Here is a 24,668-nt window from a genome sequence, read left to right as displayed (position 1 = left end):
TGAAAGTTATATATGGCCTTTTCCCCACTGTAGTGCGATCCTGGAGTTAGTATATAAAGTAAGGGGGTAGTTTGGTTATATATTGTCTTCTGGAAAGACTTATTCTTTGGACTTGTAAGAATCCATATTTATGGTTTTAAACATTTAAAATAGGCTGTGCTCCCCACACACCCCCTTACTTTATATACCAACTCCAGGATCGCACTACAGTGGGGTAAAGGCCATATATAACTTTCAATAAAATGAGTTTCAGTCAAATGAGTTTTCGGTGAAATGAGCTTTCAGTGAATTGTGCGCAGGCAACTGAGTTTCAGTGAAATGAGCTTATAGTGAAATGACGTAGACCCGTTAGTGAGTACTATATCCAGGACATTTCAGCCTGTTGTGGGTGTGCTGATTAGCTATTGCAGAGTCTTTGCATTAATGAAGTCCAAGAACCTCTGAGCCAGCATGTTTGTGGTTGTGTATGTTTCCCAGCAGATGGTAGGATAATTAAAATCTCCCATGAGTAAGGTGTTTGGCTGTATGGCAAATGACTCCAGTAAGGCCAGGTATGTTATTTATTTATTTCCAGTTTGATGACCGGGGAGGTCCACTGGGCTCAAGCAGCCCATTTTCAGTGGAGGCCTGGAGAGAAAAGCTCCACATTACATACAGGTAAATCAAACATATAATTATATAAAAACAAATGTAGAATTATATAATGAGATGTAGCAAATTAGAAATGCAAAAAAGAAAAAAAAAACACTCTTCATGACATACATACATAGTTGATTAGAGAGCCATTTGCACAGCATATAGTTGAATTGAGGCAGCAGAAATAGTATGAACAAAATACCAAATACTATCAAATTGAAACTCTCATGTTAGTAGTTGCAAAGACTGAATATTTGAAAGATAGTAGTAAGTAGTGTTGGTAAAATATGTGTTAAATAAAGGTGGAGAGTATAAAGTGTACTATGTATAAGTCAAGATTGTGGTGAAAGAAGAGAGAGGCAGCTGAGCAGGAGAGAAGGGGGCAGTAATTGTACATGTATAAGAGACCATGGCAGGATTAGGTAGGTAGAGTGCAGTTACATTTCCATTTATGGGAGAGGTAGGAATGGAGCTGGGATTTGAAGCGTTCAAAGTTTTTAGAGATTCGTAGTGAGGATGGAAGTGAGTTACATTTTTTGGCTAAGGAAAAGGATAGGAGAAACTGGCCAGCCAGATGTTTTGGTTTGTATACAGTAAGTAGATTTTGATGAGCAGATCTTAGGGGTCTGTGAGGTGTGTAAAATGATAGGATATTTGTTAGAGCAGGGCAAGCAGTGGGTTTAAAGATTAATTTGTGGGCTGTAGTGAGTTGGAGGTAGTCAAGGTGGTTAGGAAGCTCTAGCCAGTTTAGCATGTGGAGAGAGGTACAATGGTGGGAGGAGTGGTTAGATTTAGTAGCGAATTTAGAAATTTTGTTGTAACAGATTACTAGTTTTGCAGAGATGGTGGAAGAGAGGTTGGTTAGTAGAGGAGCACCGTACAGTAGTGATGGTAATAAGTAGGTAGTGGTGAGAGTTTGCCTTGTAGATGGAGAGAGAAAGTGAGAGTTTCTGTATAGCATACCAAGCTTCTGGTGGGTTTTCTTAATATTTAGTTGGACATGTATATCAAATTTCAGGTTTTCATCAATGGTAACCCCAAGAAGTTTAGCAAAAGAACAACTTCAATAGTGGAGTTGGTATGGTTGATGATATTGAAGGATTGTTTGTTGAGAGGGAAGGCTTTAGAGGGGGAGAAAATAAGGATTTGGGATTTATTGGCATTAAGGGAGAGATGGTTTTGAAGCATCCAGTTCTCTGTAGTTGTAAAGACCAATTGGGTTTTTGCCTGGAGCACGGGAAGGCTAAGAGCAGAGCAGACTAAAGTGGAGTCGTCTGCGTATTGCACTATTTGAATGTTTGGAATAGCAGTGTGGAAACCATTGATGAATATATTAAAGAGCATTGGTCCAAGTATAGACCCCTGGGGAACCCCGGTTGGGGTTGGTAGGAAGGTTGAGGTACCAATTTGCCATTTCACAGCCTGGGATCTGTCAGAGAGGAAACTATTGAACCATGTAAGGGATTTGTGGGAGAGATTGAGGTTAGAAAGGTGATTCAGAAGATGGGTATGGGAGACAGTGTCAAATGCCTTGGATAGATCGAGAAGGACAGTGGAGACAATTTCTCCAGAGTCACAGGCATGATTGACTATATCTAAAAAAGAGAGGAGAGCAGTTATTGTACTATGGCCAGGACGGAAGCCGTGTTGTGTAGGGGACCTATAGCTAGCTATGATGTTGTAGGGGGCTTTGCCTATAATTAGTGGACATGCAATAGCTCAAGAAAGTCATACCGTTTGACCAGTCTCGAAGTGTACTTATCCTTACTGAAGATGGATACACCTTCTCCTTTGGTTCTTTCATGCTCCGTTTGTGGTCTGAATATAAGGAAGGCATTGTAGCCCTGCATGGCTGGGATGCTTTCTGAGCCTTTGAACCATGTCTCAGTGACTGCACAGATGTCAGCATCTTCCAAAGTGAGGAGTGCTTCCAGGGAGTGCAGTTTCTTAGACTCCTAGCATTAAGCAACAGTACCTTTGGTTTATACAAAGAGGATTTTGTTATGTTGGGAAGTTGGTTATTTTGATACTGCTTAAAAAAGGCACAGTAGGGAGGCTAATGCCTTTGCCAGTATCCGAAAGCCTTGAGGAGACAGATGCAGATATTCTCTGACAAAGTAGAGTGGTCTGTTGACCATGTCATCCCAGGCTGATAGATATTGGATCCCCTTGGACTGATACCAGAAGCTAACCCAATTGTTAAAGTCAATTGTTTGTTTGTATTGTGGCATCATCCTTGGAGAAGGCACAATGCTGCTTAAGTCTAGGCTTATACCTGCCTGTGGCACATAATCTGAGAGCTCAGTCATGTCTCTCTTAATATAGTCCAGTGAGGTAAGTCTCAAGTCATTCACCCCATGTGGATTATGATGGAGTCATACCAGTACTTGTGGTTGAGTGACTTGACAGATCTTGGCACCTGACAGGCTGCTAACCGTAACCCCCTCCTTAGCCTGGTGAGGGGAACATCTGTGTGTCTCACAATGGATCACCTATGACAACTACATTAGGTTTTGTGGTGTTACACCTTATGGGATTATCTGTTGAGACACTGATATGTGTGTTATTATGTGTTGTGGTTGTTTTTTTGCATTGCTATGTATGCAAGTAGTTTCCATTTCAGAGGCCTCTGATCTTTTGGTAATTTACTAGTGAGTACATCTGTATATGTGGGTTTCTTTGTCATGTCCTTATTTAGTGTGGGAAGTGTGTGCGTGCTGACAACCTGTTTGGCATTCAATTTGTCCTTATCTGAGAGTCTTGCCTCCAATTTCATAGTGTAACTACATCCCTTACATAAAGTATTTGTTTGTTTCAGGAGTAAGTGGTCATTAGTATACATGAGACATTTACTACATTGCTTCAAGATGCCAATGTCTATCAGGCTAGCCAGAGAGATGATGGTAAACTGCCTGTCCATGATAACAGGCTCTTACGGTATATTTTATTAGGGAAGAGAATGGGTTAATTTGACAAGACTGTGCCAGGCCAGCTGTGCCAAGACTACAAGAGGGACCTATACTTTGTGTAGGCTAAGGTTGATCAATAAGGCAACGCTGCTCAGTGTGTGACTGAGTTGCTCCTAGAGCAGCAGAAAACCTTGTAAGGGTTTCACTGACAGTTGTTTAGGGAAGAACTGAGCTTCTAGGCTTTTGCATCTATACAGCAGCACCATGCAAGCAGAAGACTTAAATATGAGAAAAGGGAAACAAGTTTTAAGCTAACTAACAATCAGGAAAGCATACAATAAACCTTCCACCAGCAATTTCCAACTCAGACAAGTTAGATCAGCACACCTCTGCCACAAGGGTGCAGAGAACCACCTTCTTAATATAGAATAGCTGTTTTGGAGCCCAGGTGTAACAAAACCACACAAGCTACCTACAACTAGCAGATAACAATGTAATACAGTGTAATTAACTACTTAAAGCAGCAGCAGCCAATGTAGTCTTTTTGAAAATGGTAAAGTACAGTCACAGTATACAATAGAAATGCAAAAAGATAAAAAAAAAAAAAACAGATAAAAGGGTGTGCCTTCGTGCGACCACTCAAAACCGAGAATTAAAGTGAGGTCCACGTAGTCCTGCTCATAAGCAACAAGTATTCAATAACTGAGAACTTCAAAGTATATATAGATATATATATATATATAAAACAGCTACAGTGTAATACAATGCAATTAACTACTTAGAGCAGCAGCAGACAGTTTATAAGAGAAGTGCAAAAGAGATACTTAGAGCCCTTTTGTGTGCTTTCCAAATAAGACAGACCAAGTAAACACCTACTGCTATTAGATGAATAATCCCAGTCCTCCTAATGTAAAAGCACAGTAAAGGAGTGTCCGGAGTGAAATGTTACCACAAACAAACTTAAAGATATGGATACAGCAGTATCCAATAAACAACTTATAAAATTGAGATTATTAAATAAAAGTCTTCACTTTGTATAAATGAGCCAAGAGCCACTCAATTCTAGAGAATTTATAAAGGTAATAAAAATAATATAAGCTGATTAATTAGCCCTCTAGCCAATAAAACTACATGCAGAAATGCCAAGTGTTTCTCCTACCTAAACAGACCAGGCTACCTCCCAGTGCATTAAACAGAAAATCCACTGATCTGTTCGTGCAAAAATAAGTGCTTGCTAGAATGTAAAAATACACTACTTTATCCAATAGGTAGATAGATAATGAATTCAGAGCAAGTAAATCAGCAGAACAGACAATAAGAGGCAAAATACACTTTTTCAATAAAAGCACAAGGAAAGGCAAATAAATAATCCACGATTTCAGTAGCAGTGTAGAAAGAAGGATCTTATTAACTCAATTTACAGTAAGGGTGTGTAGCTTAAAATCACCAGGTTTAAAAATCAAATCAAACAAGGAGACACTGGGTGGGGAAATCTAGAAGGGGATAACTAGCAGTGTTTTATTTTATGCAGGTCTGTAATCTTTTCAGAAAAAAACAAAGGCTCAGAAATTGACTGTGTATTTACGTATCACTCAAACAATTTAACCAATGTAAAACATGTGAAATGTGCAGCCTAGCTAATTTAAGTATGTATATCTCTCACATAGAACAAAAACACCAGGCCAAGCAAATTTCTTAACACAGAAAACAAAATGGAGCAGGTAAAAGAGACAGCAACTTTAGCACCCACAGACAAGAACATATAGGGAATCAGCAGCAGTGCTTTAGTTTATGTAGGCTTGAAATCTTTTCAGAAAAAGACAAAGGCCCAGAAATTCACTGTGTATTTAAAGAAAAACTCCACCCTCTTATACAGTTTATCTCAATTGTTAGATTTCTTTTATTCCTATAATATACTTCCAGCATTGTTTATGTACCAGAAACCTGCTTGTAGTTTTTAAAACTTTAATTTCCTTGCATTGTAGTCAAAGGAAGGGAAAGCCCACCTACTTTTTTTAAACTCAACTTCTCACATACTTTGCAAAGAAATTTGTCTCCACCTGCATGACATATCATAGACACAGTTAAATCTGTAGTTTACCCTGTCAGGTACTGCTGTCAATCTTAGATGGGTAATTAATCCGTCAGAATACAGCAGCTGATATAAAAAAGACAGAAAGCTGAGGAATTGTTTCCACTATTTTTATTGCAGAGGGGAGGAGAACTTAACACTCCCCTTTCATAGCAAAACAAAGCAATTAGATCAGTCAGGGGTTTAAAGGCAATTGTCAACTCTTCTGATAAATTTACATAAGCAGCAACACAGTATTGAAGTCCTAAGCTTTAAATGTCATTTATAATAGTTTGTGTTAAGATAACTTAAGAGTAGTAGCAAAGATGTCTGTGAAATTTAGAGAAAAGTCAGTAAATATTTTTTCTTGTAAAGTATAAATGCATTTACCATTTTTAACCCCCCAACACACACACACACACACACACAAGCCAGAATTGCAGAAAGAGAGTCATGTGCCAACCCTATCAAATAAGTGCACTTATACTGTTCATAAAAAAAAGTATTTTATGCTTTGTGTGACATCCTTCCAGAGGGGGGTGCATATCTGGTACATGCAGATGCATTGTAAGAGATTCCCACTGACTTTGAGTCAGTCCTTGCATTGTCAGACAGCAACCATAATATACAGCTGAATTTACTTTAACATACATTTACTATGTGCCCTTGCATTAAGAACACTAAGAAAATGAAATCAGAAGTACTTAACTGTGTTCACACACACACACACACACACACACACACACACACACACACACACACTGTGTGTTTCTGTATATGTGTATGTATATAAAGTCCATGTACAAAAGTGTGTGTGTGTGTGTGTGTGTGTGTGTGTGTGTGTGTGTGTGTGTGTGTGTGTGTGTGTGCATACAATGAATTATTTATAATAAACAGAGTATAGTTAAGCATTATTAATGTATACATTCTAGTAAATGTTGCTCAATGATTTACTTGGTCTCTGTCACACATTGGCTGTGTGTTCCATATGCAATCTTGGTCAGTGTCTTTCTGTCAGTATTTTTTTCTTTGTATTGATAAGTGCATTTAATATTTGTTATTATCTTTGCCAGTGTAGTTTATGTTGTAGCTGAAAAGGGGTCCTGGGACCAGTTCACTTTCCTGGTTACCAAAGTATAAATAAATACGAAATATAAAAAAGGAGGGGGGACATGACAGAAGTAACTGAGGAACCAGTAAAGCACATCATTCATGAGAGAGAAAAGTCCTCCCACTGAAGGCATTGGGAAGTAGCAAAGGTTAGAGTCCTACTGCTTGTCACTTGTAAATGTACAGCAAGGATTATTTACTGCAGTGAGGGTTTTCGCACCTTAGCATGAGAGTATGGGGGAGGATTTATCAAGTCTGTTAGGACTACAAAAGACTCCTCTTACAAAAAACTGTTTTTTATTTGCTTTCTTTTGCTGCAAGTAGCTAACAGCTATTTATAGCATAGAACAAGCTCTGGCAGGCAGATAAATGAGGCTCAGTCAGGTAAACAGAGAAGCAGCTCTTTTACAGAAGGTGTGTTTAGATGACAGTGCTTCACAGTCCTGCCATTATATTTTAATGGCATGAGAAAACAGCACCAAGTCCTTATGTCTGGCATGAGTCATATAAAGAGGACTTGAAATGCATTCTGGGAAGAAGGAAGGAAAGCAAGAAGATAAGATCACATTACCAAGGAAGGCCCCATCATCCGCCATTTTGAGAGAAACACATTAAAATTGTAAAAGATGCACTTGGAGTGATTTCGAGGCATTAAAATAGCTCAAAAACAAAGATACAATGAAAAAAAATATGTTTTTTTTTTAGTTGTAGGGTGGAGTTTTCCTTTAAGTACCACTCAAACAATTTAACCAATGTTAGCAGCAGGGCTGCTTTGTTAGACACTCTGCATTCCATGGAGTACACACATAAGTGTGTGTGTGTTGGGGGGGGTAGTTCAAAGCAAAGGCAGAGGAGAATTATATGCCCCAAACCTCTCAAATGTAACTCGTTATGAGCATTCCTTATTTTGAGTCTTTAAAAGTATGCATATTGCACTGAAAAGGTTTGGCACAGGATCATTGTTACGAATTACAAATATTCATAGTAACAGTAAATAATATTCAAGCATAATCATTCATCAAAGTACGAAAAAACTGTTAATAGCTTCACACATGAAGTCAGTAGTGTGTTCCACATTTGCCCATTTGTGCCACATTGCAAGATTTAGTGATATAGTAATATTTTGGAGACAAAGCTTTGAGTGCGGACCCGTAAGTAGGTCTGATTTTAAGAGAAACATTAATAACCTAGTAGGAAGGCAAAAATCAGAGAGCTATGCCTAAATTATAGCAGCTATCATATATGCATACACCTGTTAGAGCGCCTCACGTCCCCAACAGCCTCCCCATTGCATGCTGGTGTCTAGCCACCAGATGGCGATATTGTGGCATATGCCCTTCATTGAAAGCTTCAGTGACCGATGTTTATCCAAAACCCGGAAGTGTATGTATGTGTGCTGTGTATACCAGAGTCATACCGTTCAGTAACTTCTGTTTTATAAGGTAAATATTTGTATCTCCACTATAATAATTTCCCAAGTTGCGAGACGATGGGGACGGACTCTAGCGACCCAATTATTTTCATAGACAGCTGGTCGCCCATGGATACGTCGGACCCGAGGGAGGGCACCGCCAGCCCAGACGAATTTAACGAGGAGGACAACTCTGAGGACAGCGAGACTGTGGCCAAGACTTGCACCTACGAGGGCTGCACAGAGACTACAACCCAGATAGCTAAACAAAGGAAACCTTGGATGTGCAAAAAGCACCGCAACAAAATGTACAAGGACAAGTACAAAAAGAAGAAAAGTGACCGGGCCACCACCAGCACCAGCCAGCCAGAAGTAAGATGCTTTGAGTTTTGCATTTTTATTTATTTTTGCAACCTTGATTGATGCGCTGAGCTAGTAAAAAGCAATGGTTGATCATAGTTTTACTTTTACGTAAATAAATAGAACAAGAATACTTCCATGTTTACAAACACTCTGCAGAGGGTGCCATTGCAAGCTAGAGGCTGGGTTAAAACGGTATGTAAAGTTGTAAACTTTTTGACACTGATGGATGCATTGGGGCTTGCCATTAACAAGGTATTACTTGCCTGGACCAGAGTAGCAAAAAGTGCTAGGCTAACTTGTTACAGCTTTAAGAACTTTAACCTTGGAGTTTTTGGTTTGCTTTCCCCATGTTGACTGTTGTGTGAATCCTTAACCCTATGCTACTAATGGTATGCACTTGGAGGGAGGCGTTTATACTTTGTAACTACGTTTATCTAGTGGATTCATTTTCCCATATTTTCTTTAACATGTTCAGGGTCACAGGAAGAGTCTGATTGGTCAAACAGGAGACACGAGGCGAGAGCCATTCTTAGCCAGAACACCATTCCCCACATACTTGCAGGCAGTTTAGAGCCGAGATAACCAATTCACTTGCCAGAACATCTGAGATGGAGCGGAAACAGAGCACCTGGCGAAAACCCACACAACCATGGAGGGGTCAGTTATACTATGTACAGCAGGCAGTGTAGTCTGGAACTGAATGGAAAAAAAAAAAAGAGCGGTACCATATGCTGCCCCACTGTACCACCAGGTTTACCCAGTTAATGAAATAAGTCACACACCACATGCGTGTGTGCACACACGTGTGTGATGTATACCCACGTGTGTGATGTATACCCACATCACTTTAAATGCAGTATAATTACTTTTGGAAGTACATCACTCCTTCCATTTACTACATTGCTTGTATCCCTCTCAAACAAATATAAATGCCTGGGACTCTGGTACCTAGATTGATAATGACATTTCTTTTCATTTGTATGTATTGCTTAATCAGTCTGTAGGCGTTTTGTCTAGGTCGTACGCAGGCTTGGTCCTTCTGTATTCTTCTCCTACTAGGTGTATCCTGGAATACAATGCCCCTTTTGGAATGTCCTTACAAAATACCTTGACCAGCTTGAAAGACCCCAGAAGTTTCCAACCCAAAATTTCTAGACTGCATAATCTAAGCTTTCTCTAAAGATGTTGAAAATATTATCCATCTTCTGTGCCTGTATAGACTCCTGAGAGGATGATCCCTTTTTAGCTTTTTAAGCAGTGCAAGTCCAAATCTTTTTGAACAACCTCCTTTGAAGAACCTGTGGTCTGTCATACTCATGTGCCAGAGATCTCAACCTCCACCATAAGACCAGTAGTACCTGCATGTGTGACAAATTCATGACCCAGCAATTTCTTTCCCTTTGGAATAAATTCTCTCTCTGCTTTTAGAACTAGACTTGACAAGTGGACGATAGACCATAAATTCTGGTCTGGTGTACGTGGAAATAATCTTCTTACCGGAAGTGACTAATTTACTATCAATACAAAGGAGTGTGACTGCTAACCATTTGATGGCCCTTCATAGTTGTGTATTAGGCTAATGGCCCTGGGGCCTTTACAAGCCTAGCCATAGGATTATCCTGGCATAGTGCCACCCAACCTTAGTTCCCAGTGCCTGTGTCGAGTAGAGCCACTGGAGTTATCCCCTGGGTGAAATTTCTGTTTCCCATCCACTCATCGAGATTTCTCTTGAAGAGAGTTAGCGAGGTGCTCTGTTTGACGTGTATGGGAAGTCTATTCCATAGCATGGGCAGTCTCTGGGTTATGAACCTGTCCCTCCAGCATGTTCTATTAATTGTGGTAATGAGGTTGAGGTCTCTGGAGCATGTGGTGCAGAGGGATTTCTTTAGCTGTAACATTTCTAACAGAGCTAGGTCAGACATGGCTTTGTAAATCAAGCAGAGATCACCTCTAAATAGGCGATATCAGATAGAGAATAGTTGGAGTTTTTTAAGTCTGTCCATATAGGGCAAGTGTTTAAGGCCTCGGATCTTCTTTGTGAGGTACTTTTGCGGCCTTTCCAGTTGTTGCAGGTGTCTAGTGAGGTACATGTCAAATGGGGCATTGTACTCGATGATTGGCGTAATGAGGGAAGAGTAGAGGGAGACAAATGACCTCTTTCTTCTTGGATGCAAAATACCCTTAGTAATGAGATGTGCTACATAGAAGGACTTTCTGACCACAGTGGCAAGGTGGTGATCAAAAGAGAGGTTGTTCTCAGCCTGTGTTCCCAGATGTCTTATAACACCTTCTGTGTTTAGTGGACTACCGTCAATGTGATAATTCATGGGAACCGGGTTTTTCTTTAAACTACTTCCTGACAGCTTGTCAGCAAGTTTTTTTTTTTTCCATCTTGTTCCTAAAAGAAAGGCACCTTTTTTTCTTAAACTAAACCTTGCAAAGTTGTTCCTGCCTAGACTACAGATATTCAAGAACATTTCAGCAGTAAGTGACATCTAAATTTTAATTTTACTGCAAAATACAGGTTAGAACTTTTAAGTAGGATATCTGGTATTTTAAGCTGTTTTAAGACCTAATTTGTCAGTGTAGGTCTTTGTGAAGAACCGTAAATGTCTGCAGGGTGTCAAAGCTTGATTTGCACTGTGAGAAAATTGATAAACCAGTCGATATAACCAGCAAACTATGTGAATGTGCAGCATCCTTAAGGTAGAAAATACCTTAAATAGGGAAGATATAGAGCTATTGAAAGGTATGTCTGACTTTTTACAGACATCTGTAGGCTTAAATGCATCTTTAACTCAAAACCTCAGCATTTTTTTTTTTTTTAAATTTAGGCACATGTCCACAGTTTACACGTAATGATTTAGAAACAGATCCAGAAAAAAAGAATGTAAACACAGTGGATGTAAAAAAGATTTTGAGAACAATTATATTTATTTTTTTCAAATCTGCCTCCCAGCTGCTTTTAACTGAAAGCTACAGTTTTGAAATGACTCATGAGTACAGCGTCAACCCATTGTGTTCAAGTTTTTGAGCCTCACCTATTAGCAGTGTTAAACGTAAGGCTAAAGTTTCCCTTAATAATGGAAGGGGTCATAGCATATTGGCCTGTTCTTTAGAAATTCTGACAATCCACCTGTGCCAGTGGTGTAGAGGGATAAACCCTGACTGCAGCTCAGGTGACCAGGGTTCATTTAGCAGCTCGGGCACTTGATGGCGCAGACAAGGTCGAAGGGTATGCCTGTCCAGGGAGGGGTGTACAGGGAGGTGAACTCTGTGCAGAAAGAAGGTATGTACAGACATCATGGGGGAGGCTAGGTTGCTGGCTTACACTCCTCATGGAAGTGAGGGTCGGTCCAGCTTCTGACATGCCCACTGCAAAACACAGCAACATGTACTCTCCTGTGTGTGTGTTTCTTAGCAAAAGAAAACATTCATGTGTTATAGGTAAAGTAGGTTAAGAGCAAGGGAGACAAGTTCCTAAAGAAAGCATCATGAGACTTCATTCAGCCATTACATGGTGTGCACTAAGGAAGCTGATAACGCGAGAGAGAGGAAGAAACTAATGAATCGTAGTTTGTTAAAAGCCTGGGTATCATTTTGTAGTGAAGAAATTTCAGGTGCACTCTGTGGGGAAGGGTATTGCATGTGGTGGAGAGTTGCTGTTTAAAGATAGAAAATCTCTTGTGTTCCAAAGAGCATAAATGGGTATTGTTGAAATTTGCTGTGAAAGTTTTCAGTTGTTGCACAAAAGTTTACAGGGATTTATGAACTGGCACTGAGAAATTCAGCACTTGGCTGAATAATAGCTTTTTTATAAAATCACAGCCTACGGTTTGTTTCTTGCTGAATATTCTGATTTGTTGTCCCAATTTCTTTGGCCTTTCCTGTCTAATCATCTAACCTGACTCATTTATTTCACACTAGCTGTCCATGGCCATATTGTCAGCTGAGGCGCAAATATTTTCTGTTACAAGCCCTCTTCATCGTTTAGTTTGGATTTTTTGTTATGACTTATACAGTGCTCTGCATTCTTGAGAAACGCGCAGTGAAATCGGTGGAGAACATTTTTGGATGCTTTGCCAACGCATATTCGTTGCTGTTTATGGCAATGGTGGAGCTCCTGCTCACCGTCATGAACTGTAATCCCCTTACCCCCTTCTCTCCTCTAGTATAAGGAAGCTATCCCCCTTCCTCCATTTCATCCTACCATCCACTCAGGGACTGTTTTGAGCCTTTGCTGTGTGAAGCTGGATCACCTAGATCACACTGTGGTCTCCATCTCTCTGCTACAAATAGCCAGCTAGTTGTCAAGACTGATTTATTAGAAGAATTTGGATAACATGCTGGTGCAGTGGTTAATATTCCTGACTCACAGCTCTTAGTTCTCCAGTTTACTTTTAAGCTGGAGTGCCTTCTGTGTTGAATTTGCACCACCACCCCATGTCTGAGTGGGTTTTTATCAGGTGCTTTACTTTCCTTCCCCATCCCAAAGATGTGCTGTAGGTAAATTGGCATTCCACTACATTGCTTGTAGGCGTATGTTTTGTGTATCCTGTAATGGCTTGGCACCCCATTCAGGATTAGTTCCTCCTCTTGTGCTTAGGGGGCGATGGGATAGACTCTGGCTGTTTTCTGTAACTGAGCTAGCTGGTTTAAGTAGGTAATCCGAGAATGAATGACAGAATGTTACATTTGTTCAAATATATAGCCCTTATTCATAGGCAGTACTAATAATGCCTACATGGCATTGGCTGCCAGGTTGTATTGTACTGTTTCCATTGGGGGTAGGTGTATGATTTCTCTGAAGGTTGGAAAATGTTGGAAAATGCAATATCTGTCCAAGTGTAACTCTACGGAGTTGCTGTTGTGTTAGAAGAATAAAATGTATGTATTTCTTCAGACAAGGCAACTTTTTTGTTCCTGGAAGCCTGGTATGACCAACACTTGCAGTAGTGTTGGGACATTTATGATTAAGCCATATTTAAATCCATAATTGTAGAATTTAGGTGCATTTTGTACCTGATTATACCTGGGTACCAAATGCAGAGTTTTACAGGCATTTAACAGTGACTGTCATGTTGTGATGTAGTCAGTTTTAGGTAGAAAATGCAACTTCTCCAAGTATATCATTATGGAATTGTACTCTCATAAAAAAATTAAAAGAAAATGGTTCTTCCAAAAAATAAAACCTTGCTTCCAGTGCAACTGTTATGATCAGAACTCTTTGTACTGATGGGGGCAGTCGGGTAGGGTCAGATGCCATCGCCAGAACTTCTCCACTGATGAGATCAATATGATGGAGTGACATTCTGTGCTGACCAGCATTTAAATCCATATGGTCGAATGGCAGTCTTGGGAGTATGTATAAAGGAACAGTCATATGCATTTCTTCTTCTGAACAGGAACGTTTTTTTGTTACTGGGTTTATGCTTCCACCACTCCAACATATATATACACAGACACACGCACACCAAATTTAGACTCTTGCACAGTGGTTCGACGTGTCGTTACATGTGAATTGACCAGTTAAGTGCATTCTGTAGCTGACCGCATGATGCATAAGTTGCTGAGAAATGTGCTTGAATATTTAAAATGGTGTCCGAGACAGGGTCCTGTAGTGTTAGGTATGACCAGTAGTCCTTGATCATAAGCATTTGACATTTTTTCTGGCTAACAAAATCGTTATGTAGCCGAATTAAACTGCATCATTAGTGTGGTCTTATAACAACAGAACTAAAAATTCACATTTCTCAAAAACAAATTGTGAAAGTAAATAGCCAAAAAATGTATTATAGCTTGGTTATATAGGTATGCACATGACTTCCTGCCTACATGAAGTATTAGGCTGACTGCCCAGTTGTCTTGAGTCGAAAATTTTGTAAGACTGTCTCAAAGTAATGTGGAGACAAAAGCATTTGTAGTTCGGTTCAAATTCAAGTCAGAGTGGCCATCAGATGTTGGCAGACTGCAACATTTGCAAGATATTGTTTGAAGATGAAAGCATAGCTCCAGTTGAGTTCAAAGTGACAAATATAAAAGATATCAAAACAATACTAATGTGATGTAAAAGGGATATTTGTATTTTTGTTATGCAATAAAAAAAGACATTGAAAGGGTATTTTTTTCATTAAAATTCGAGCTGCATTTGGTATTTTTTAATTGAAGCTAGGAACACAATATAAAGCTGTTTTTAAGCAATGATCCCAGTATTGTTTCCTGTGAATTTCACAAAAATATGTGCAACAGTTTTGGAGATACAGTAGAGTCCCTCTTATCCAGCCTCCTTTTTAACCAGTTTTCAAATTTCTGCCATAGCCGTAGTAACAGACAGCAGAGAAGAAAACACGTCTGCCTCCTTTGGGCACTTCGCAACATCTCGGCTTATCTTTTTAATGTTAAAATATTGAAACAAAAACAAACTTGCAGTTTTTAGCTTGTTTTTGTTTCAGTATTTTAACATTTTAAGATTAAAACGATAAGCCGAGACATTCTGAAGTGCCAGGTTAAAACGAGACCAGAAATGAGACCAGATAAGAGTGACTTACCTGTATGTAGTGACTGCATCAGCTAATGCAACAACCAACCCAACAATCGTTAGATGAAATAATCAATTACGCCATCCCACAGCCCTGTTAATTCCGTATTATCAACCTCCTCTAACCCTCGGACCACTGTTATGAATTTTCGAGTTTACAAAATTATAGTCGTTAACATACGGTAGTCTCTGGGAGTTGCCCGAGCAAACTGGCTCTTGTTTTCTTCACTCACATGCTTGTGGAAGCAAAGTTCTCAAGCCTTAATTAGCATAGATCCACACACTCATGACCTCCACGTACTGTCAAACACATTGCCAGTATAATTACAAGCCATGCCTTAAAAAATAAGACTTTGACCTCCAAGCCTTTCCCTCTCTTGTATTCACTTCCAACAAATAACTAACTGTTTACATACAACATATATACACAATTCTTTAATCTGATTTACAACCTATAAATGCTATTTTGTATGCTTTTTCTGATTAACCAGCCATTCGTTTATACAGCCCAAGGTCCAGTTCCAGTGAGACCAGATCAGAGGGAGTGTACTGTGCAGGCTATTTATATAGACACAAGGAACAAAAAATGGTTAAAATGGCAGTCAGGAGCATTCCTTTTGAAATGAATCCGTATTAAAGGGAGTTAATAAGATTTATAAAGGAAGGAGTTCAGTGTCGTACATGCAGAGAGTTGATTTCATTGATATTTATTTACTTCTAATTCTTCACAGGGAAGGTACATCACTTTCTAAAGTGTTTTCATAGGTAAGTACTAGGCTAGCTGCTATTGTGGGCCATTTTAAGTTTAGTTCATTTCTCTTCCAAAGGTAAGAATCAAACTTACTTTGTGTCTGTAAGTTCAGGTTCATAGGTTGGTACTAGGCTATCGGCGCTAGGGCCTATGCAAGCCTAGCCATAACAATTCCCTGCCTATCACTTCCCTGGTCCCCTGTCTAGCAGGGTGACTGACATGATTGCCTATCACTTCCCTGGTCCCCTGTCTAGCAGGGTGACTGACATGATTGCCAGGGTGAATTTCCTATCTCCCATCCAATCGTCAAGGTTCTTTTTGAAGAGGGCCAAAGAGGTGCTCAGCTTGACTTGTGTGGGCAATCTATTCCAGAGTTTGGGGAGTCTCTGGGTCAGGAACCTATCCCTCCAGCATGTTTTGTTCATTGTGATGACCAGGTTTAGATCCCTGGAGTGTGTGGCTCTGAGGGATTGGGATTTCTTTAAGTGTAGCATGTCCAGCAGCTCTGGGTTTAACATGGCCTTGTATGTTAAGCAGGGATCGCCTCTAAGCAGGTGATATGTGACAGAGTATAGCTGGAGTTTTTTTAGATGGTCCTCATAGGGCATCAGCTTTAGGCTTGTGATACTTTTAGTGAGGAATTTCTGTGGCCTTTCCAGTTGTTGCAGATGTCCTGTGAGGTACATACTAAACGGGGCATTGTACTCTATAATGGGTCTAATGAGGGATGCGTACAGTGGGACAATTACCTCCTTTTTTCTGTATGAAAAGCCCTTAATGATGAGGTGTGCCACATAGAAGTATTTCCTGACTGTTGTGGCGATGCGGTTATCAAAGGCGAGACCACTGTCCACCTGTGTCCCTAAGTCTCTTATCACACTTTCAGTGTTTAGTGTACTACCACTTATGTGGTAATTCATGGGTATATGTTTTTTCCCAAAAGGGATAACTATACATTTCTTGGCATTAAGCTTGAGCCCATGGCTCTGGCACCAAGCATCTGTTTCTGTAAGGCCCTTTTGTAGAATATCCACATCATTTGGGGATTCAGTAATGGCTCCCAGTTTGCAGTCATCTGCGAACTTTGTTAGCCAGAGTCCCTTAGTGCTGGCCTGTACTTCAGAGAAGTAGATGTCAAACAAGAGCGGTCCCAGGACTGAACCCTGAGGTACTCCACTTGTCTGGAGCTGGATTTTGAGTTGGCTACTTTTACAATGTGGGTTCTGTCAGTAAGCCAGTTGGCAACCCATCGAGTGACGTAGGGATTAATGCCCAGCTTAGTAAGTTTATCTATGATTCCAGAGTGGGGGATGGTGTCTAACTAAGGCCTTGGCGAGGTCCAAGTAGGCTGTGTGGACCATCTTGCCCTCATCCACGGCTCTGGATACTGATGCGAAGAAGTCAGTCAGGTTGAGGAGAAAAGATAGGCCCTTTACAAAACAAAACTGGGTGGGGTCCAGTGTTTGAAGGTTGCCAATGTTTTTGTTTATAAGTTCCATGATAATGTGTTCCATGGCTTTGCAGATCAGGCTCGTCAGACTGATAGGACGATAGTTCCCGGGATCCAAGGTGGATCCCCCCTTGTTGAGTGGGATAACTGTAGCTGTGCGCCACTCATTGGGCATGAAGCCTGAGGTGAGGCTATGATTAAACATAACACTCGGGTGAGGTGCCAGTTCATTTTGTAGTTCATGTAGTACACAGCCCGGGATGTCGTCTGGTCCAATGGATGCTGAATTCTTAACTTTGGAGAGTGCGTTTTTTACCTGTGTGGCTGTGATTACCGGAATTTGGCAATCTTTTGGTATTGAGCTGGGCCCTTTAGGGGTGAGAGGGGGTGAAGGCACTGAATCTATCTGCCAGGATATTGGCAGTATCCTTGGGATAAGTATATTTAATGCCATTCTGTTGTAGCTCAGAATAGATCTGAGCATTGCCATTTAGATTCTTGACATAGCTATAGAATGCCTTGCGGTTGTCCTTGGAATCTTTGGCAATTTTATTTTTGTAACCAGCTTTGGAGGATTTTATGCAGGATCTCAGCTTCTTACTGAGGCTGGTAAGGGAGTATTTTGCATCCTGGGATTTTCCTTTTTTCTGCAACAGTTTCTTCCTTTGTTGTATAGTTTATTTATGGCAGGGGACCACCAGATTGGCTTCTTTTTTTTGGAGGAGAGCGTCTTGGTTCTGTTTGGAATGGCACGATTCATGTATGAGTGGATGTGCTCGTACAGTGCCTTAGTGCAGGATTCAGCAGTCAAACTTACAGTTCCTGTCTGCATGGGTGTCATGAAGTTTGCCACTTCTGACTTGAGTAGCATGAAGTTGGCTTTGGAGAAGTTTTTTATGGAGGTTTTCCTACTGGGGGGTGGGGGGGTAGGATGTGGACGTCAGGGGTTATTAGCTTATGGTCAGATCTGACCAATGAGGGGGTGACCACTGGTGTGGAGCATCGATCTCCCATGTTGGTAATGACCAGGTCTAGGATATTTGAGCCCCTGGAGAGACTATGGATTAGTTTATCCATGGCATTGGAATTTATGAATTCCAAGAACCGTTGGGCTAAGGTGTTGGTGCCCGAATAGTTTTTCCAATTAATGGCAGGGTAGTTGAAATCACCCAGTATTAGGTTGTATCTTAATATTTTCAGGTATGTTTAGAAAGGTGTAATGAGTCTCTTGGGGCATGGTGAGGGATTGGTAGCAAGCTACAGTTTGGATTGCAGTCTTGACTAGTATTAGTTGTACCTGTAGAATTTCAGATGCATTGTGTTGGGCAACTAGCCTGGAGGTGTGAATATCCTTGGTGAATATGGACACTTCTCCGCCTTTAGTGTTTCAGTCCTGGTTTGGTGACCGAAAAGTGTGGTAAGTGTTGTAGCCTGGTGTTGCAGGGGTGCTCTCTGGAGCCTTGAACCAGGTCTCAGTTACTGTACAGATATCGATGTTCTCCATTTTTAGAAGTGCCTCGAGAGAGTGCATTTTGAGGTTTAGACTTCTAGCATTGAGTAGCATCACCTTCAGATTTTGCATGCTTATATCTGTTACGGTGGTGGTTTTGTCTTGAGCCTTGCCTAAAAAAGGCACTATAGGGGTGGCAAGAGCCTTCGCCAGTAACCTGAATCCCAGGGGTGACAAGTGCAGACGATCTCTGGCAAAGTATGGTGGTCTGTCGATCATGTCATCCCAGGCAGACAGATACTGGATCCCCTTTGAATGACACCAGAAGCTTTAGCCAATTGTTGAAGTCAATCATTTTGTCCTTATACTGTGGTATCATTCTGGGCGAAGGCAGGATGCTACTCAGGGCTAGGGTCATACCTGCCTGGGCCACATGATCTGAGAGCTCTTCCATGTAGTCTAGAGAGGCATTCACTCCAACATGGATAATGACAAAGTCATATTTGTACTTGTTGTGGAGTGACTTGAGTGCATGTGTGATGTGGCGTATCCTGGCACACCACAAACTGTAAAAATAGCAGCAACCAATTCTCAGCTCGAGCAGGACTCCAATTCGATAAAACAGTCACTTCTTACTGGTAAAACACAGGTTTATTTCACAAATAAAATCCACACATATAAAAACGATCTCCTGGTTAAGTGCTTTCATCTGAGGAACTCAGATTTCATCAGAACCAATAGGAACTCTATCAACTCCATTTTATATATACAAATTGGCGCCAAAATATAATCAATGTATGCATTCTTAAAGGTACATATCAAAGACTTCAACCTAAAAAACTATATACAGAAAAAAATGACTAGACAAGTGTTTAAAACCATGTTTTGTGCTGAAATTTGTCGTTTATAACTATATGTACATAAACAATTAAAGTGCAAAGAGAACAAGTTATAAGATGTATCTCATTGTAAGGTTATATAAATATAATATATGATATAAAATATGTAATATATAATAAATATGTTGTAATAAATATAAATATATAAAAAATATATAAATCCTATCCTTTCAATTAATTCTTCTTGTACTAAAATATTTATAATAATAAGTATCTAATTAATAAAAATGCATTTGGGAAAAATATTAATGTGTGTAAAGGAAGTGCACTAAGGTAAATGTGAAGGGCCTGCCTAGAACTTAATCCCGGTCCAGGCTTAAAAAAGGCTTTATACTAATAAAGTCATTCAAACCGGGTGTAGTAGTGGCATCACAATATATTTGCCACTCACTTTCTTTGTATGCTAACCATGTTTTCCAGTTACCCCCGTATGATGTTTGTTCTACCTGGTCTATGATCATAAATCTAAAAGAATGGTCTTCACCCTTGTCCAAAACGTGTTTGCTGAGAGCATTTTTTGTGTCTCTTTTTCTTTATTTTATAAAGATGTTCATATATTCTTGTCTTAAATTTTCTCTCTGTCTTGCCTATATAATAGGCAGTACAGAAAGAACAGGTGGCAAGGTATACCACTCTCTGTGACAATTCCCAGCAATACTCCTACATTTAGTTTTCATCAAATTGTCTAGTGTTACCAAACTCTCTTCATTGATATTTTTGCACTGCTTACAAGAACCACACTTTTTTGTTGCCTGTCTTTTCTTTTTTGTCCTAACATATGCACTAACTTCCAATAATTTTTTCAAATTAAGTGCAGTTTTGTAGACACAAACAGGGTTCTTTTCTATGTTTGCCAAATTGTTGTCAGGGATATTCAGTAATTCCCAGTGCCTTTTGACTATTTCTTTTACCAGATTAGTGTATGGGCTAAACATGATGATACAAACTGTCCTGCTGATTTGGGTATTTTTCTTTGTATTTTCTCCTAATACCTGTCCCAACAGGGGTTTATATTTCCTACCCCAATTGTCTTTAACATGTTTAGCCACATTTTGTACCATTCTTTTTGGGTATTTTCTGTCCAAGAACATCCGTGAAATGGTATCTATTTCTTTTTCCATGCTCTCCCTAGAAGAACTCATCCTCACTGCACGAATAAATTGACCTTTTAACACATTTCTAAATACGTGTTGGGGGTGACAACTACCAAATTCTATATAATCATTTGAGAAGGTAGACTTTCTATAGATTTGTGAAGCAAATCCATCTGAGGTTGTACTTATAAACGTATCTAAATAGGCAATACCAAATTTGTCTGCCTTATATGTAAACTTTAAAAAATTAGTACTGGTATTGATGTAATCAATGAATGTCCTAATATCTTCTGAAGGACCCTTCCAGATGATAAATAAATCATCCAAATACCTAGAATAAAGGGAAATATATTTAAAAAATTGACAGGGGAATAAAAACCTATTTTCCCATTCAAGCATGACCAGGTTAGCGAAAATGGGGGCACAAGAGGCCCCCATAGCCACACCCCTGGTCTGCCTAAAATATTCTCCTTCATACTGGATGTAGTTGTGGTCAAGGATAAGCCCCATCATGTCCAGGATGAGGCTGATTCTGTCCCAACTTAACCCTGAGTAATTTTTCAAGCTGTTTTCAAAGAATTCCAACCCTATAGTAGCGGGAATGCATGAAAACAAATCTTTAACATCTATTGTGAGAAATGTCAAATGCTCGGACCAAACCTCTGGTGTAATTCTGCTCAAAAATTCCCAAGAATCTTTGACCATATGGGGAACCTCTTTATAAATGTGTTTGGTCCAGTGGTCAAGGTTATATTTATATAACCTTATAATGAGATACATCTTATAACTTGTTCTCTTTGCACTTTAATTGTTTATGTACATATAGTTATAAACGACAAATTTCAGCACAAAACATGGTTTTAAACACTTGTCTAGTCATTTTTTTCTGTATATAGTTTTTTAGGTTGAAGTCTTTGATATGTACCTTTAAGAATGCATACATTGATTATATTTTGGCGCCAATTTGTATATATAAAATGGAGTTGATAGAGTTCCTATTGGTTCTGATGAAATCTGAGTTCCTCAGATGAAAGCGCTTAACCAGGAGATCGTTTTTATATGTGTGGATTTTATTTGTGAAATAAACCTGTGTTTTACCAGTAAGAAGTGACTGTTTTATCGAATTGGAGTCCTGCTCGAGCTGAGAATTGGTTGCTGCTATTTTTACAGTTTGTGGTTTGACCTTTGGGCATTTGTGTGTTTTCTTACATCGTTGCAAGAATGGCAGAGACCGGTTCACCACCTGCTTCATTGAGCAGGACTGAGTATTCGGAGCTCCGGGCGGAAGTGACGTCACTGCAAAGTGACGTTAGTAGGCTCCTCGAGTTGGTGGGGAAGCTTACTGAAAACATTCAGTCTGGTGGAATTACCGATAACTTTAAAGGTAAATCTGGGGTAGATTTACCTTCACCACAGAGAGAGAATACTTCGGAAACCTTTGTCAGCGACGAAGAAATTCCCAATGGACAAGGTCCGTGTAACCCTACAGGAACGCCGAAAACAGCATTGGATTTAGAAAATAAGGAAGTGGATATTAATTTATCACCAGCCGGCGACTTCACTTTTGGCTTAAGCCTTTTGCAGCGGGACTAATTCTACAAACTGGGCGCCAAACCGAAAGGGAAGATGCCAACCAAATCGTACGCTGCTTCGATTTCTAAGGGACTTGTGATAAACAAATGTACAGAATCAAGAGACTGTGTTTTGAGTCCTATCTCTAAAAATATTTCTAAACAGAGCAAAAATCATTTTACAAATAATGTCGGAAATGATTTTTTGAATGACTTTTTGAATGAAGAAACTGACTATTTTTCAGAAGGGGTTAATAATAATATAATTAAGGAAAGGAAAGCATACCCTTCTGATTATATTAAAGACAAGATTTGTGCTTTAGGTAAAAAACTAATTTTATTAAAATGTGCAAAAATTGACAATGCCTACTTGGGTAAATGCCTAACTTTAGGCATTGTTCCAAAGGGCATTAGATTTTTTAAATTACCTCTTGGTTTAAAATATGAAGATGATGTCATTTGTGATTTTAATGAAATGTTTGATGAGTTTGGTTTTTATTTTATTAAGAAACTGATTAAGTATAATGATGGGAAAATTTCTTTGTTATTAAATGAAGTGGAAACTTTGAATGGAGAGATTGTGAACAATATTAGATTTGATGAATGGTATGACTTGTACCAAAAGCAATTTTTACATGCTGAGAATAAAGCCAAAACTGTTTATAGCAGGAAATTGAAGAAAATTAACAGGGACATGTGTCTGTATAGGGAACATAAAGTATACATTTGGCCACGTCCTATTGAAGGTAGAAATGTCAAAAATGGACAAGAGGTTCCAGGTAGGAACCTTTACAATGGGATGGATAGGACTGAAGAAAATTTAAATTTTCAAGGGGGGAGACACCACCCTGCACCCAAACAATACCAGAGGAAGTACTAAAGGTGAAAAAGGATGTTAATTTTAACAATGATTTTGGTTTAGAACGTGATGTTTTTTCACCAAACAACGATTCTCTGGTCTTGTATTCGTTGGTACATACGGATAGTGACACAGTAGTACAAGGGATGGACAACAATTCTAAAGGGCAACCATCCATGAATATGGAGGTCACAAATAACCAGGACCCCTTAGTTCTATCTTTTGCTGGTTTTAAAGTGTACAATTATACTAATTTTTTATATCAAATGAATTTTTTAAGCTTTTTAGTAAGGGAATGAAGTTTATTCCGACAGTGAAATTTAATTTTGTCGATGCTATTAAGGAAATCAAGTTATTTTGCAGAAGAATTAACTTGGCTATTCAATTTAAAAATGACTTGGATTCAGGAATAAATCAAAGGGAAGATAGACTTAGTAAAAAGAGTACATATATACCTAATTCTCACCCTCAAGTTGGAACATTTGAGAAAATGGTGTGTAGAGATATTTACAGACTATATAAGAATATTAATTCCAGAAACAATTTTAGTGTCCCCTTCGAAGACAATCTTACTAGAGGGGAGAGAGAATGTTTGCACAACGTGGTCAACAATAAAAATATTAGATTAATGAAACCAGATAAGGGAGGGGGCATCATTATTTTTGATACAGAAAATTACAACAAAGCAATTCATGATATTTTGTTCACCTCCGGAAATTATGAAGAAGTTTCATTAAATCAGATAAATATAGGACATCATCGGATTGATTTAATTTTAGAGGAATATTTGTTGGATAACCGCATAACCAATGAACTTTATAAATTTTTGAGGAATGAGTTTCCAAGACTTGCTTGTATCTTTGGAATTCCAAAGATACATAAATGCATAGATACTCCACCATTTAGACCTATCATTGCTGGTTCACACTCTAAGACTTATAATATGGGAGTTACAATTGACCACTGGACCAAACACATTTATAAAGAGGTTCCCCATATGGTCAAAGATTATTGGGAATTTTTGAGCAGAATTACACCAGAGGTTTGGTCCGAGCATTTGACATTTCTCACAATAGATGTTTGTTTTCATGCATTCCCGCTACTATAGGGTTGGAATTCTCTGAAAACAGCTTGAAAAATTACTCAGGGTTAAGTTGGGACAGAATCAGCCTCATCCTGGACATGATGGGGCTTATCCTTGACCACAACTACATCCAGTATGAAGGAGAATATTTTATGCAGACCAGGGTTGTGGCTATGGGGGCCTCTTGTGCCCCCATTTTCGCTAACCTGGTCATGCTTGAATGGGAAAATAGGTTTTTATTCCCCTGTCAATTTTTTAAATATATTTCCCATTATTCTAGGTATTTGGATGATTTATTTATCATCTGGAAGGGTCCTTCAGAAGATATTAGGACATTCATTGATTACATCAATACCAGTACTCATTTTTTAAAGTTTACATATAAGGCAGACAAATTTGGTATTGCCTATTTAGATACGTTTATAAGTACAACCTCAGATGGATTTGCTTCACAAATCTATAGAAAGTCTAC

The 24,668-nt window shown here is 39.3% G+C and overlaps 1 protein-coding gene across 1 annotated transcript in view; it reads left to right on the top strand.

The window, feature by feature from the left end:
• Window positions 1-8,064: 8,064 nt before the first annotated feature.
• The window catches only part of LOC122803603 (regulatory factor X associated protein), a 55,899-nt gene continuing 39,295 nt past the window's right edge, over window positions 8,065-24,668 (top strand). The window contains exon 1 of the mRNA XM_044073313.1: window positions 8,065-8,509. Within this exon, the coding sequence (XP_043929248.1) occupies window positions 8,216-8,509 (294 nt within the window). The 5' untranslated portion in view covers window positions 8,065-8,215. The remainder of the gene's footprint in view (window positions 8,510-24,668) is intronic.

The sequence above is a fragment of the Protopterus annectens genome, chromosome 5.part1 (genome assembly GCF_019279795.1).
Source record: "Protopterus annectens isolate FY-2018-M chromosome 5.part1, PAN1.0, whole genome shotgun sequence".
NCBI lineage: Eukaryota > Metazoa > Chordata > Ceratodontiformes > Protopteridae > Protopterus > Protopterus annectens.
This window is presented reverse-complemented; position numbering and strand designations above follow the sequence as displayed.